Source organism: Quercus suber, unplaced genomic scaffold (genome assembly GCF_002906115.3).
Source record: "Quercus suber isolate HL8 unplaced genomic scaffold, Cork oak 2.0 scaffold_257, whole genome shotgun sequence".
Taxonomy (NCBI): domain Eukaryota; kingdom Viridiplantae; phylum Streptophyta; class Magnoliopsida; order Fagales; family Fagaceae; genus Quercus; species Quercus suber.
This window is the reverse complement of record NW_027069713.1, coordinates 428,227-440,397: the sequence shown is the minus strand read 5'-3', so window position 1 is coordinate 440,397 and position 12,171 is coordinate 428,227. Positions and strand designations below refer to the sequence as shown.

The window sequence follows — 12,171 nt, the reverse complement described above, 5'->3', positions numbered from 1 at the left end:
AAACTCGATTTTTTCAAAATTGAGTTAAAAAAAAAAAAAAAAAAATTGGAGTCCTATAGTGGTGTTTTAAAGAACCTATAGTGACGTTTTAAGGACTTATAGTGGCGTTTTATAACTCGATTTGCATGAAGTCGAGTTACATGCAAATTTTTTTTTTTACCTATAACTCGACTTCATGAAGATTGAGTTACAAAATGCCACTATAGGTCCTTAAAATGTCACTATAGGCTCCTTAAAAACGCCACTATAGAGCTTAACTTAATTTTGAGAAAATCGAGTTTCAAAAAATGAGCATTTTCCTAATTTGTTTGGGAAAGAGGGCAAAATATTGGATTGTTTTTTTAAAAATGGCAACGGCCAATTTTTTCCTCCATTTTCCATTATAGTCTGTTATTAAACTAAGGCCCTTGTCATGTGTAGTTCGGAACTATACTCCATCCCCCTCACATAGGGGTGGGTTCCACCCATCATGGGACCAATCACTCTATGACAGGGAGGGAGAATAGTCCAAGACTATACAATAATTTTCCCTTGCCGGCTTGGATTACCTAGTACACATCCGTTAGTATTATGTTTAATTAAGGGGGTTTGGGGTGCTTTTTTTTCATGATATGAATCGTTATTTGTAAGTTATAAGTGGCCTACTAGGATGTCATGTTATGTGCCAAAAAAAAATCTGATTATGTGCCCCCAAAAAAAAAAAAAAAAATCTGATTTATAATCTTGAAAATGCAATTTGGAGTAGACTGAATTTCTTGTCTAAAAACATAAGCATTATGCGACACCAATAATGCCAGGGACGGAACCAAGATTCGAAGTTGGGAGGGGCCAAAGTATAAACATAAAAAAGTTTATGAAAATCAAAACTAACTTCTACTCAAGCTTTGTTGAATTTCACCCCCTTTATTAACATTATAATTGATTCTGATTTAATCGATGGTAATTTTTTGGAATTTTGTTTGAAAATTTTCATGAATTGGGACATCAACACTAGAGGCAATGCTGCATTATCAGCTTTAAATTACTTGTAATTTTTTCTCTTTAAAAAAAATCAAATATTATAATAATTTTCCCATCATCAACCATTCAAATAAAAGTTTCATTATTTCCATATTATATAGCTCTATAGTTTCAAAATTTAGTCCAAAAAATAAACCAAACAAACCATACCCCACAAGCTACAACAACAATAATGTTAATAAATTATTTTCTAAAAATAGTTAATAATTCATAAAATAAACCAACAAACAAGCGTCATCAATTAATAATATTTATTACTAACCATTGCACACATTTGATTCATAGTTCCCATAGGCTTCACTTTTTGATTGCCAGTTCCAAGTTTTTCTATTCTTTTTATTTTATTTTTTATCTCATTTGTCCTTATTTGACCATTTTTTTTTCCAATTCAAGAGTTAAGACTCAATCATTATTACAAAGGATGACTTCTTAAAAAGTACACAGTAAACTCACACACACAAAATGCATTGTACTATCAGTCTATCACAGTGGCAAAATAGAGACTTCAAAAGTACATAGTAAATTCACACACACAAAACACATTGCACTACCAGTCTATCACAGTGGCAAAATAGAGACAAAGAGGATAGACATCATAGAGATCATGCAATGCTATATTTTTTCCAAAATGGGGGCCCCGGGGAGGGGGGGGGGGGGAATGGCCCCCCTCTGCCCCAACGTGGGTCCGTCTCTGAATAATGCGGAACCCGAAAATTTTTCCAAGGGAGACTATGGTATGCCACTTTGATATGCCTTAACATATACGATGTAATTTTAAAAATGGTGCAGAATATGAAATCTAAACAATGTGGGACAATGAACAATATAATAAGTCGAGGAGGAACCAATAATATAAATTTCTCATACGAGTGATAATAAGATTCACAACTGGATTTTTCTAATTTGGGTTGTTTGTGGCAATTTTTGCTGTGCTTGAATGTTCAAGATTGATTTATTGCTCATCAGATCTGTTAAAGGATTATCACTGAGAGGTTGAAATTTGAGCTACTTTAATACGGAGGAGAACATTTGAAGCTACGAATGATTTCATACAGGTTTGATAATTATGTGAGATGTCTTATTTTGATAACTTAGAAGTCTAAGACGATTCAAGTGAGATGGAGCTAGGTGCAAAAATAATTTTTTACTATGTTAATTATAAAAAAAGATCTTCACATAAAGTTGAGAAATAAGTGAAGTTGTCCATCATGTTTTAAACCAAGCTGAAAAATTCTTAATATATGAGTAATTATTAGATACTCTCTAATACAATGATGTGAAGCTTTCTCACATCACATTCATGGTAGATCACACAAATTAAATTCATAGTAAGGTTTATTATGAATGTGAGAAGAGGAAGCACCACATTCCTATGGAGTATTAACAATTTTCCTTAATATCTACTTCATCCATCCCAAATTGTTGGTCATTTTCAGAAAATCCAACTTTTTAAGGGAGCGCCATTTATTGTGTTATTTCTTAAAAAAATAAAATAAAAGTTTTCAAAATTACCTTTAAACAAAGTTATCAAACATTTGGAATATGGAGTGTAACCCAAAAAAAAAAAAAAAAACTTCTTTTGGTCTTTCCCTTGGTAGTTGCCAAAATCCCATCTTTTTCACAAAAAATAACAAAAATTACCATTTTGATCCTGGATTAAGGGAATGCTAATAAAGTTGAAAATTTTCCCAATTGGATAGATTACCCAATTTTTCATGTTTGAGGTCAAAATGACCAATATGCCCTTATTGACCAATCTTTGACCATGGTTGGCCGCTATCAAACTAAGTCAAAAATTCACCCAAACGCTAAATTTCACACTTTTATGTCAAAATGAATATTTCCAAACATTTTTCAAAAGTTTGACCATTGTCAACCCATATATGACCCCAATTTGACCAAAAAGATCTAGTTCTCTAATCAGGATAAGAAATAAGAAGAACATTCTCTTCATGATGACTAGGTTAATTTGGTCCTATAGTTTGGAAGATGTACCCTTGGAATCTCAAAAACTAATGAATTGAGCTAGAGTAATAGTTTTTGTTGATGGAAATTCACTAAAAAAATTCACAATAACTTCTCGATGTGTTTCAGTCTTTCAAATTTTGATTTGGTATAACCCGTTACTTACCGAGTCAAGTATTTTGGTATTGATGGGTTTTTGATGTGAAAAATAATTTTTGTAATTTTTTCATTATAAAAATGTCACATCATTAAAAAATGTCAGGTCGTTATTCTATTAGTCACGTAAATAATTGCGCTCATAGAGTAAACTTCAAAGACCAATAATGTAATTTTGCCTTTATTATTATTGTGTTTGTGTATAAAATATTACTTTATAGTATCTAATTAGATGACAACTTCAAATGAAAGTTTCAATTGTGAGCCAAAAATCTTATAGTTGGGTGGCACTACTAAGTTCCCACGTTAAAGAGAATTTGGGTTCAAATCCCCTTCTCCCACTTGTTGTATGATCAAATAAATAAATAAAAATTTAATCCTATGTGAGAGAGACACCATTCAATAAATCCATAAACACCAAATTTTTTTACAACTAGTTATATGACTTGTTGTAATTGGTGTATAATAAAAATGTTGTTTGTGGTAAGTCCTTTTGAAAATGATGTTCCAAAATATCAAAATACCCCTAGTTATTATGGGAGGATTTGAACTATAGATATCTTTTTGGAAAACGCCCAGAGTTATTAATTTTTTACAAGACTCTTAACAATTACACACACACACACATATATATATAATATTATAATTGAAAAGAGACTTGTTATGATAGAATTAGGTTGTTTTGTTAGTAATTGCTATATAGTATATATAATGGCTCCGTAAGGAACTAATTGAGTTACAAGATTTGACTCTTAACTATTGTTAATAGAATATTTTAGTATATATAACGGCCTCTTAATCAGAGGAACTTGACTCCACAGTTGATTCCATGGAAAGTTTGGCCACCAAAGGTTGCTATTTCGCATGTTGCTATTGCTAATAGGCTCTTTAACTTGAGGAACCTTGCTAGAATATTGATAGGTCGGAGCATAATAAAACCTTCCAAATATCCAAGGACAGCTGCAGTCTATTATAGCAAAGCCAATCTTGAGTCTTGACAAGGCCTGCCTCAGATGCCAAGCTCGACTTAACAGTTAGCAGCACAACAAATCTACAAACCCCGTTAACTTTCTCTTGTTTTCCTACCATGAAGGTTACAGGCCGAGCCCCATTATATAGAAATCATGTACAGAATGTCCTCTAGCTGTCTGGCTTCCCCTCCTTTATGGGCTGCACTCTTTAATTTTACCTGATTCTATTTGATGTCACTTGAACCCATATTCTCTAAGGGCCGGGGAGAGTAAAGTCAAGTTGGCCGGAATATAGTAAGAGAATTAGATAATTCCACTGAACTACAAGACCTTTTTGCCTAATGATACTTGACTAACTGTAAACTACAGGATTTTGTTATTTAATCGTAAACCAAAGATACAAGGCCATGACAATTCCCAACATCTGTATTAAATTACATGTACATAACCATTAAAACATCATTTTGCTCATCTTTCCAAACCTTAAATGACTCCATAATTTGAAGCCGGTGGAAAGAATTGAAACTTTGTGGAGCCTATACTAAATTCAATTTTCAATTAACATTCTTTACTTCGAATAATAAGTTTTGGCCTAATCATCATAAATCATAGCTAGGGGTTCATAATTTAAGATGCCTTCGAGAGGAAGATGAGATGGGCCCCCCACCAAATTCTACTGTTTGCTTCCTCTTCAAACTTACAACCAAAGAATATAAGGAGGGGGCCTTCCCTGATGAAACCTTCATTCATATATTTTCTTCCTCTTCAAAAGGGCAGGGCAAATGAAGATGAAACCAATGAGGAAAAGAACACACAAAGTTTTAAAATCATATAGATCCTTGACTGACTTGAGATCCCCAAGAGCAAGACCAGCCTATATCAGACAAAATCAGCAACATGATTAGTAAAATGACAAACAACAAAGCAAAGGAACTTACCATATACGTAAGCAATTTACTATACATAAAGTATTTAGACAATATATAAATATACTACCAAGCCTGTAGCCTGTAGAAACCTGAGAAAACCAAATTTTATGAAATGTGGAGACTATTATGAAATTCCAGAGTAACACAAATAGAAAAAGAAAAGAAAAACACATGGTTATCTAACAATCCAGCAACAACCAAAAAAATAAAATGATAAAAAGGGAGGTATGGGAAAAACCTTTAAATGACATATTTGTATTGGTTCCTTGCCATGTAGACTAGTGTACACAAAAGTAAAAGGATAAAAGTTTCCTCCAACTCATTATGTGAATGATCATGCACATTATTATAATCATATTACTCATAAGTCATCTAAACTAGTCGTGATTTCAAATCATGAAATTAAGCATACAAAGATGATCATTTGAATAGTCATGTAGTGGATTGGGGAATTTTCTTCCAAACCAGTTTGAAAAAATTTCTATCCAAAATAAAAAACCAATTGCATGAAAAGTTCTCTGTTCCTTCATGATTTCTAATGAAAAAGTCACTCAAAGAGTGTATGTGTGAAGCAAAAGCACACTTTTGCTATATTCATCAGCTGAGCACACCAAGCAGCAATGAAGTACTCCCCCAGAAATTGATCACCATTCTGGCTTGCAAACTCTTCCAGAAATGAGGGGACAACACCACATTTGATCCAGAGAGACTAATGGCATTTTTTCAAACGCTATTTGGAAAAGATCAGGATGGATCTTGCTACAAAACAACAGGGCAGGAAGAATTCAATCACAAACGCACCAAAACTCTACTTCCCTCAAGGCTAACACCATTCCTAAAGGTGTAAAATATGGAGGAAATATTTTTAGAAATGGTGCAACTAAGATAGTTTAATGTTTCCCTGCAACCCAATGTAGTCTCTCCACATTCAGACAATTGGACCCACCATACATCATACCAAACTTCCAACGCCATTTACCTGAGAGCTTTAATAATAACAGGCCCATGTCAGTCACAAATGAAAATGGTAACTATAATGTCAACAAACACTCAATCATTTGCCTTTTCCTCTAATAATTCTTAACTAGCTCATCATGGCACATACTTTTTAAGAAGAAAAAAGCATTGGTGTTTTACATGTCTTTGACCACTTCAATAATAAGCTGCAAAGAGTGGGTAGCCTTCTTAATACAGCCAAGGCAGATTAATTTGTTACGACTTTGTAAATTTGTCTATTCAAGACTTATTTTATTGGGCCACATGTGAAATTCTTGGATGCCACTGGGCCCACCTGCAAGTTACATCATGTGAGAGCAGGACTCAAACCTGGGACCTCAAGATTCCTAACCCATTCATTCCACCATTTGAGAAACCTAGGCAAGTGGATGGAGTACGAGCCCTGGGGTCCTTCACGCCCTTCAAAAGAAGACCAAGAACAACAATAATAAAGTCTTAATCCTAAAACTTTAGGGTTGACTATGAACACTCAATTGCCAAATCAGAGTCAACCACATGTACTCTTCTCCACCGATTTATCCTATCCAAAATTATACTCTTTGGTATCTCCATTAATTAACATATCACTTTTACAAGTATTATTTTATATCTTCCCCCACCTCTTTTCATTTCATTGACTTGAATCAAATAACTTTTCCTCACCGATGCATTAATTGTTGTTCTTTGCACATAACCAAACCATCTCAAACAACTCTCCCATGTCTTTTAATCAATAGGGGCCACCCATATCTTTAAACGATTTTTTTTTTGTTAATTTCTTTCCTTGTATTTCCACCTATCCATCTCAGCAGCATTCCCACTATAGCTATGCTCATTTTATGAACATATCACTTCTTGATATGACAGCCCAACATTCAATACCATATAGCAAAATTGGACATGTAGAATTCCTATAAAACTTTCCCTTGAACTTAATACGTATTCTATGATCATACAATGCTCTTGATGTTAGCATAAAAAAACACAATACTTTTGATGTAATTCTTCCCTTCATCCACCTTGCTTTTATTCTATGATTCACATACTCTTCAATCTCTCCATGATGTAACATTAACTAGCCCAAAAACTGTACAAGTACCAAAAGAATCTCCAACTTTATAACTTAAAACATGCTAAAACTATTTCCAACTAAATCCTTGGTAGTATTAATATCTCTCAAAAAACCATGGAACAGCCCATCTGCACTTCACCTTTGAAATGTTCAGCATTGCAGTCCAAGCCCAAGAACCCCAACCCATCAGTCCAAGAACCAACATCAGTTGATTGTTTATAACCAACATACCTACAAATACCGCTAAAACTCCAACTCAAGAACCAACACTTTTAAACCACATAAAACATAACCCATCAACATAGTGATGCTCACATTTTTAAGTTATAACAACTTATAAAGTTGTATTGTCTTATGCTTAACAAAATATATGATCATTATGACCTTTAAATGTATGTTGATAACCGTAACTAGTTAAGTGACCACTTACTAGAACTACATTTGCCAGTTTCTTATTGAATAATGTTGGCATTCAACTTTTCAGAATACACAAATCATATCAATGTGGGGGGTGGGGGGGGGTGGAAATCTTTGTCAGCACAAAGAAATATCAACAACTGCTCAAAGTTAAGAATTTGGAGTGTAGTTTTTTCAGCAATCCTTATGAGAGTTTTTAAATGATAACCCACTATGAACAAGCTTCATGTTCAACCACAAGGTTGTAATTCTTGACTATTAAGGTTAATCCATAAAGAATGCAATATATGGTTAGGACAGAAGGATAAGAATAAGAGACAAGTATTCTTTTAGTTCCGATTACAATGCAGTCAAGGGCCAATGGAGATCTAGTAAAAAAAGATAAAAAGCACTGCCCCGCCCCCAACCATTCCTTTTTTAAACAAAGAAGCCAATTCTATCAACAATGTTAAACTTGCAGCAGTATGGTAATCCATGCACAAGAGAATGATTATTTGACGTTGCTCATTGTTTCTAAGATAAAAGAAATCTACACTCCATCCATAAAGAACTTCTTACTTTTCAATTGTGTGCATTCCAGAATGTTTGTCAATAATTAAAAAGGTCAAAGCACTAATTTTTTTACTATCCAATACTACCCTAACTGCAATTGGTAAAACTTATCTTCTTAAGTTCAAAGGAGGTTCATAAAGAATAATGTGTTAATGACCTAATTTATTTTGCTTATATATTTCTTATTATTAAGTTACACATGAACTTAGGGGGTCTTGAACCCATGATCTCACCCTCCATCATGCACTTACAACAATAGGAGGTGCCATTTGAGCTAGAGCTCACAAGATCTTTTCTTTAAATATCGATTTTTTCCAAGATAATCTTTAAGTGGCTGACAGAGAAAATAGTGCAACAAAGAAGACAGAGAGAGGGAAGAGAGAGAAATAAAAGGTAGAACCCACCTGAAGAAGGTGAACTCAAAAATGAGAACTCTACATTTAGCATAGGACCTACACAAAGAGATGAAATGAGAAGGACAACCATTAACATCTTCTCAAATGCCCCCAACAAGGACTTTGGGTCATCAAACTTTTATCCATTCTTCAGACTCCTTTATGTTCATTGTACTATAGGAATGTCTCTTTGCAATAAAATATTTAACTTATCCAAAAAAAAAAATCAACTCCCTTACACCGACCGCATGAGAGCATAAGCATGAAGCTTCTTGAAAAGACTCCCTTTCTTCAATTATGAAGAAATTCTTTAATAATTGTTATTATAAGTTTGAGAAACAAGGGTATCCAAAACTCTATGAGCACCTAACCATTCCCTCGTATATGCCCTGTTCCCACATACTCTAGGTTATTATATGGAGTAATCCCTTGGGGTCGCCCCAAATTGTTGGCCAAAGGTTTTGAACCCAAGATCTCATGTAAATCATGAGACCCTAGGAACCACTAAGCCAAACCCTTGGGGTAAAATCCTTTAATAATGCAAACATAAGAAAGTATTTGTGGGAATAAATAATATGAGAACATTGAAAAGAATTATTATTAGTCTCTCTCAGCCCAGCTTTGCAAGTTCAGCACTAGTTAGGTAAATCCTACTGTTGACACAACAAATGATCCACCAAAATACTTCTTAATCAAAAATGCATCTGATAGTAGAGAAGTATGGACCAAGTTATATATAAAAGCAGCCACCCAAGTACAGATGATCAAAGAAGACAAAAACATAGAACTATCTCATGCCAAAGACAAATCATGTCAATTTCTCTAAAACTCAAAAAATGACCTAATAAGGAGATGTAGCAGAAGTAATTTTTAATAAATTTCATAACTGGTGGCCATTTTTAAATGTACTTTTGAAATCTAACTGACATATCAAGCACTCCCATAACAGTGTTATGACTGTAAAGGAGAAAACAACACCAAAAAATAAAAAGGAATGTAAAGCAATCAATATAACAGCAACATCAATAAGCTTCTGCATTAAAAAATAAAAAGAAAATATAACATGAGCAACAAGATAATAACTGTGAAATGAGAAGGTCAGAGCAGGGGACTTACCCTGACTGTGATATAGGATGCTGGAATAAGACCAATCAAGGTAGCCAAAAAGAAAATATGAAATGGTATATCAACAATGGGAGATGCCAAATTAATGAAAAGGTTGGGCAACGACGGAGTTATCCTCAGAAAGAGCATGTAATTCAGCAGCTTATCTCTACGTTTAGCTATCTGATTCCATGAAATTTCATGTTAATTGAGTAGCACAATAAATGACCAGAGTTAAAAATAAATAATAATTTTATGATACAAATAAAAGACAGGAAATAGATATACCTCTGCTTGAAAGAATCTCAACTTTTCAGGCCACAACCAACTAACTATGGGCCTGCCAATTAACTTAGACAAAAAGTAGCAGGATGATGCTCCAGCTGTAGCATTGAAAACAACTAAGAGAAGGCCTCTAATTACACCAAAAAGAGCTCCAGCTAACAAAGACATGAAAATTGTTCCAGGAATCATAAATGTCTGCATGAAGATGTAAATGGAGCAGTAACCCAGAATGAATTGAGCTGGATAATCTTTAGCATAGGATCCCAGATGATCTCTGAGGCAAAATTCACAAAAACAAAAAAAGGATTCATAGTTCAGGAAATGCTTGAGGCAGTTACGACTTAAAACATGAAAAGCAAAGAAACAAACAAACAAACTCAAATGACAATGCAAATGAAACGAGCAGAGCAACACCTCCTTCTGTTTCGACAGAAATGTTTTCTGGAAAACTGACTTGTTTTCCTAAGTTTGGTTGTGAAATGGAAAGTTAGTGTGGAGATTATTTGCAGTGGTATGTTAAGAATGTGACATTCCAGAAAACGTTTTCACTATATTGGGCATTTGGGCTTATTTTTGGTTGCCCACAAAAAGCATTTTCCATTGACCTGTGTTTTCTGGCATACCAAAACACAGAAAATGCAGAAACGTTTTCCGTTGAAACAAATGGAGACTTTGGATCAAAATGTAGAAGCCATGACAATTTGTAAAGCTAATGCACACCACACACTTTTGTGTCATGGAAAACAAGTAACTAATGTTAGAATTACAACGAAATGTTTAATTCTAATAACAAAATTAGCAATTTAAGAGACCAATAATTTCAGATTCAAAACATGAAATTCATATCTAACAAAGAAAGGACAATGGAAAAGGAAAGTACTTGAGCAAGCGAAGATCGGAAATGGAGCGAGGCAGCTTGAGCTTCCCGAAGTCCGCCGCAGGCATGGTGAGGTAGACGCAGAAGAGGCCAGCGGAGAAGATGAAGAAGACAGAGAGCGAAGCAACGATTTCCCATCGAGTCAAAGGGAATCGGTCCAATTTAGGCCTCTTGGCGGAGGGCGAATCGTCCCCATTCTCTTCATCTTCGTCTCTCAACACTATCCTCACGCTCTCGCCCATCGCGCTCCGAGGAGCCGCCATTGACGACATTGTTGAATTTCTTCACCACTTGCTGTTACACTCTGACCACATCAAACCCACTCATATATATATATATATATATTGTATTGACTCTTTTCAATTTGTTTTCCAAAAAATAATTTCAAATAATTAAATAAAAAGAAACCCTAATTTTGGTTGGTGCTGAATCTGTGTGACTTCGTCTGACTGTAGAGAATGGGATCTGGAAACGTAAACTTTTGTAATTTGTGTTTGTAGCAGAAAAGCAGAGCGTTACAGAGAGAGGAGCTTTTATTGGACTTTATTTGTTTCTTTTTCCCCGGGAGGTTTTCCTTTTCTTTTTTTTTTCTTTTTTTTTTTTTTTTTTGGGTGGTGGGATCAATAAAAATAAGGAATTTAATTAAAACCTTTTGTGAATTTTTAAATTTTGTTTTGGTACAATGCAAGAATATTCTAGAAATAACATGCCACCTTTGGAATCTGAAAGAGTTTGTATGCTTTGCTGCCTGTTGCATCACCTTGACTTGAGGATACCTCCTTCGATAGCATTTAAACGAGACTCATAAAAGGGTATATTACATATGCTAGTTCATGAGGTATATTCCATTAAAGCCTACTTTGAGATGAAAAATCTTTGAAAATCTAAAGTTGTTTTCTAGGGCTTGAAATTACTTGTTATATTGATGGTTTTCATATGATCCAAGTTAAGTTCACATCTTACATCCATTCTCGAGATGGTCTTATTGACAATAAGATTATTGATACTCCAATTGAACTTATTATGTATCTAACTTCTTCTTACGAAGAACCACTACCTCAGTACTTAAAACTCTGCCCATGTGCTCATGTATCTCTGCCCATGTGTCCACCCAAACTTTCACCATGCTACTCCCTCAATGAACTTTTAGGAATGCATAATTGATTACCCCCAAAAGAGGAAACCATTTTGGATGTACATACTATTGACAGTAGATTGAGTTTGTTGACACTTAACTCCAAATATTACCAAAATCCTCATCATTTTCGTACAACTCCTTGAGGCAATCAAACCCTACAACTTCAGTATGTAGGGTGGTCAATAAAGATGCTCACCTGTTGAGCGCATTTGCCACCTTATTAGTGACACCAGACTTGTGCTTCAATGTGAAATGGAAGCGCTGTATATAAGCTACCCACCAAGCATGCATTCG

At 34.5% G+C, this 12,171-nt stretch overlaps 1 protein-coding gene across 1 annotated transcript; it reads right to left on the bottom strand.

The window, feature by feature from the left end:
* Window positions 1–4,465: 4,465 nt before the first annotated feature.
* On the bottom strand, window positions 4,466–11,303 carry LOC111984636 (uncharacterized membrane protein At4g09580). The gene is made up of 4 exons (XM_024016255.2): window positions 10,743–11,303; window positions 9,866–10,136; window positions 9,590–9,760; window positions 4,466–4,986 (listed from the first exon to the last, which is right to left on the bottom strand). The coding sequence occupies exons 1-4, from the start codon at window positions 11,009–11,011 to the stop codon at window positions 4,855–4,857; spliced, it is 843 nt and encodes a 280-aa protein (XP_023872023.1). The 5' UTR covers window positions 11,012–11,303; the 3' UTR covers window positions 4,466–4,854.
* Between the last annotated feature and the right edge of the window lie 868 nt (window positions 11,304–12,171).

Excerpts from the sequence above, each read along its gene's own strand:
- LOC111984636 (XM_024016255.2), bottom strand. The coding sequence starts at position 11,011 with ATGTCGTCAATGGCGGCTCCTCGGAGCGCGATGGGCGAGAGCGTGAGG. Across the intron at positions 10,137-10,742 it reads TCCGATCTTCGCTTGCTCAA|AGATCATCTGGGATCCTATG; the intron begins GTACTTTCCTTT and ends ATTTTGCCTCAG. Across the intron at positions 4,987-9,589 it reads CATCCTATATCACAGTCAGG|GCTGGTCTTGCTCTTGGGGA; the intron begins GTAAGTCCCCTG and ends TGTCTGATATAG.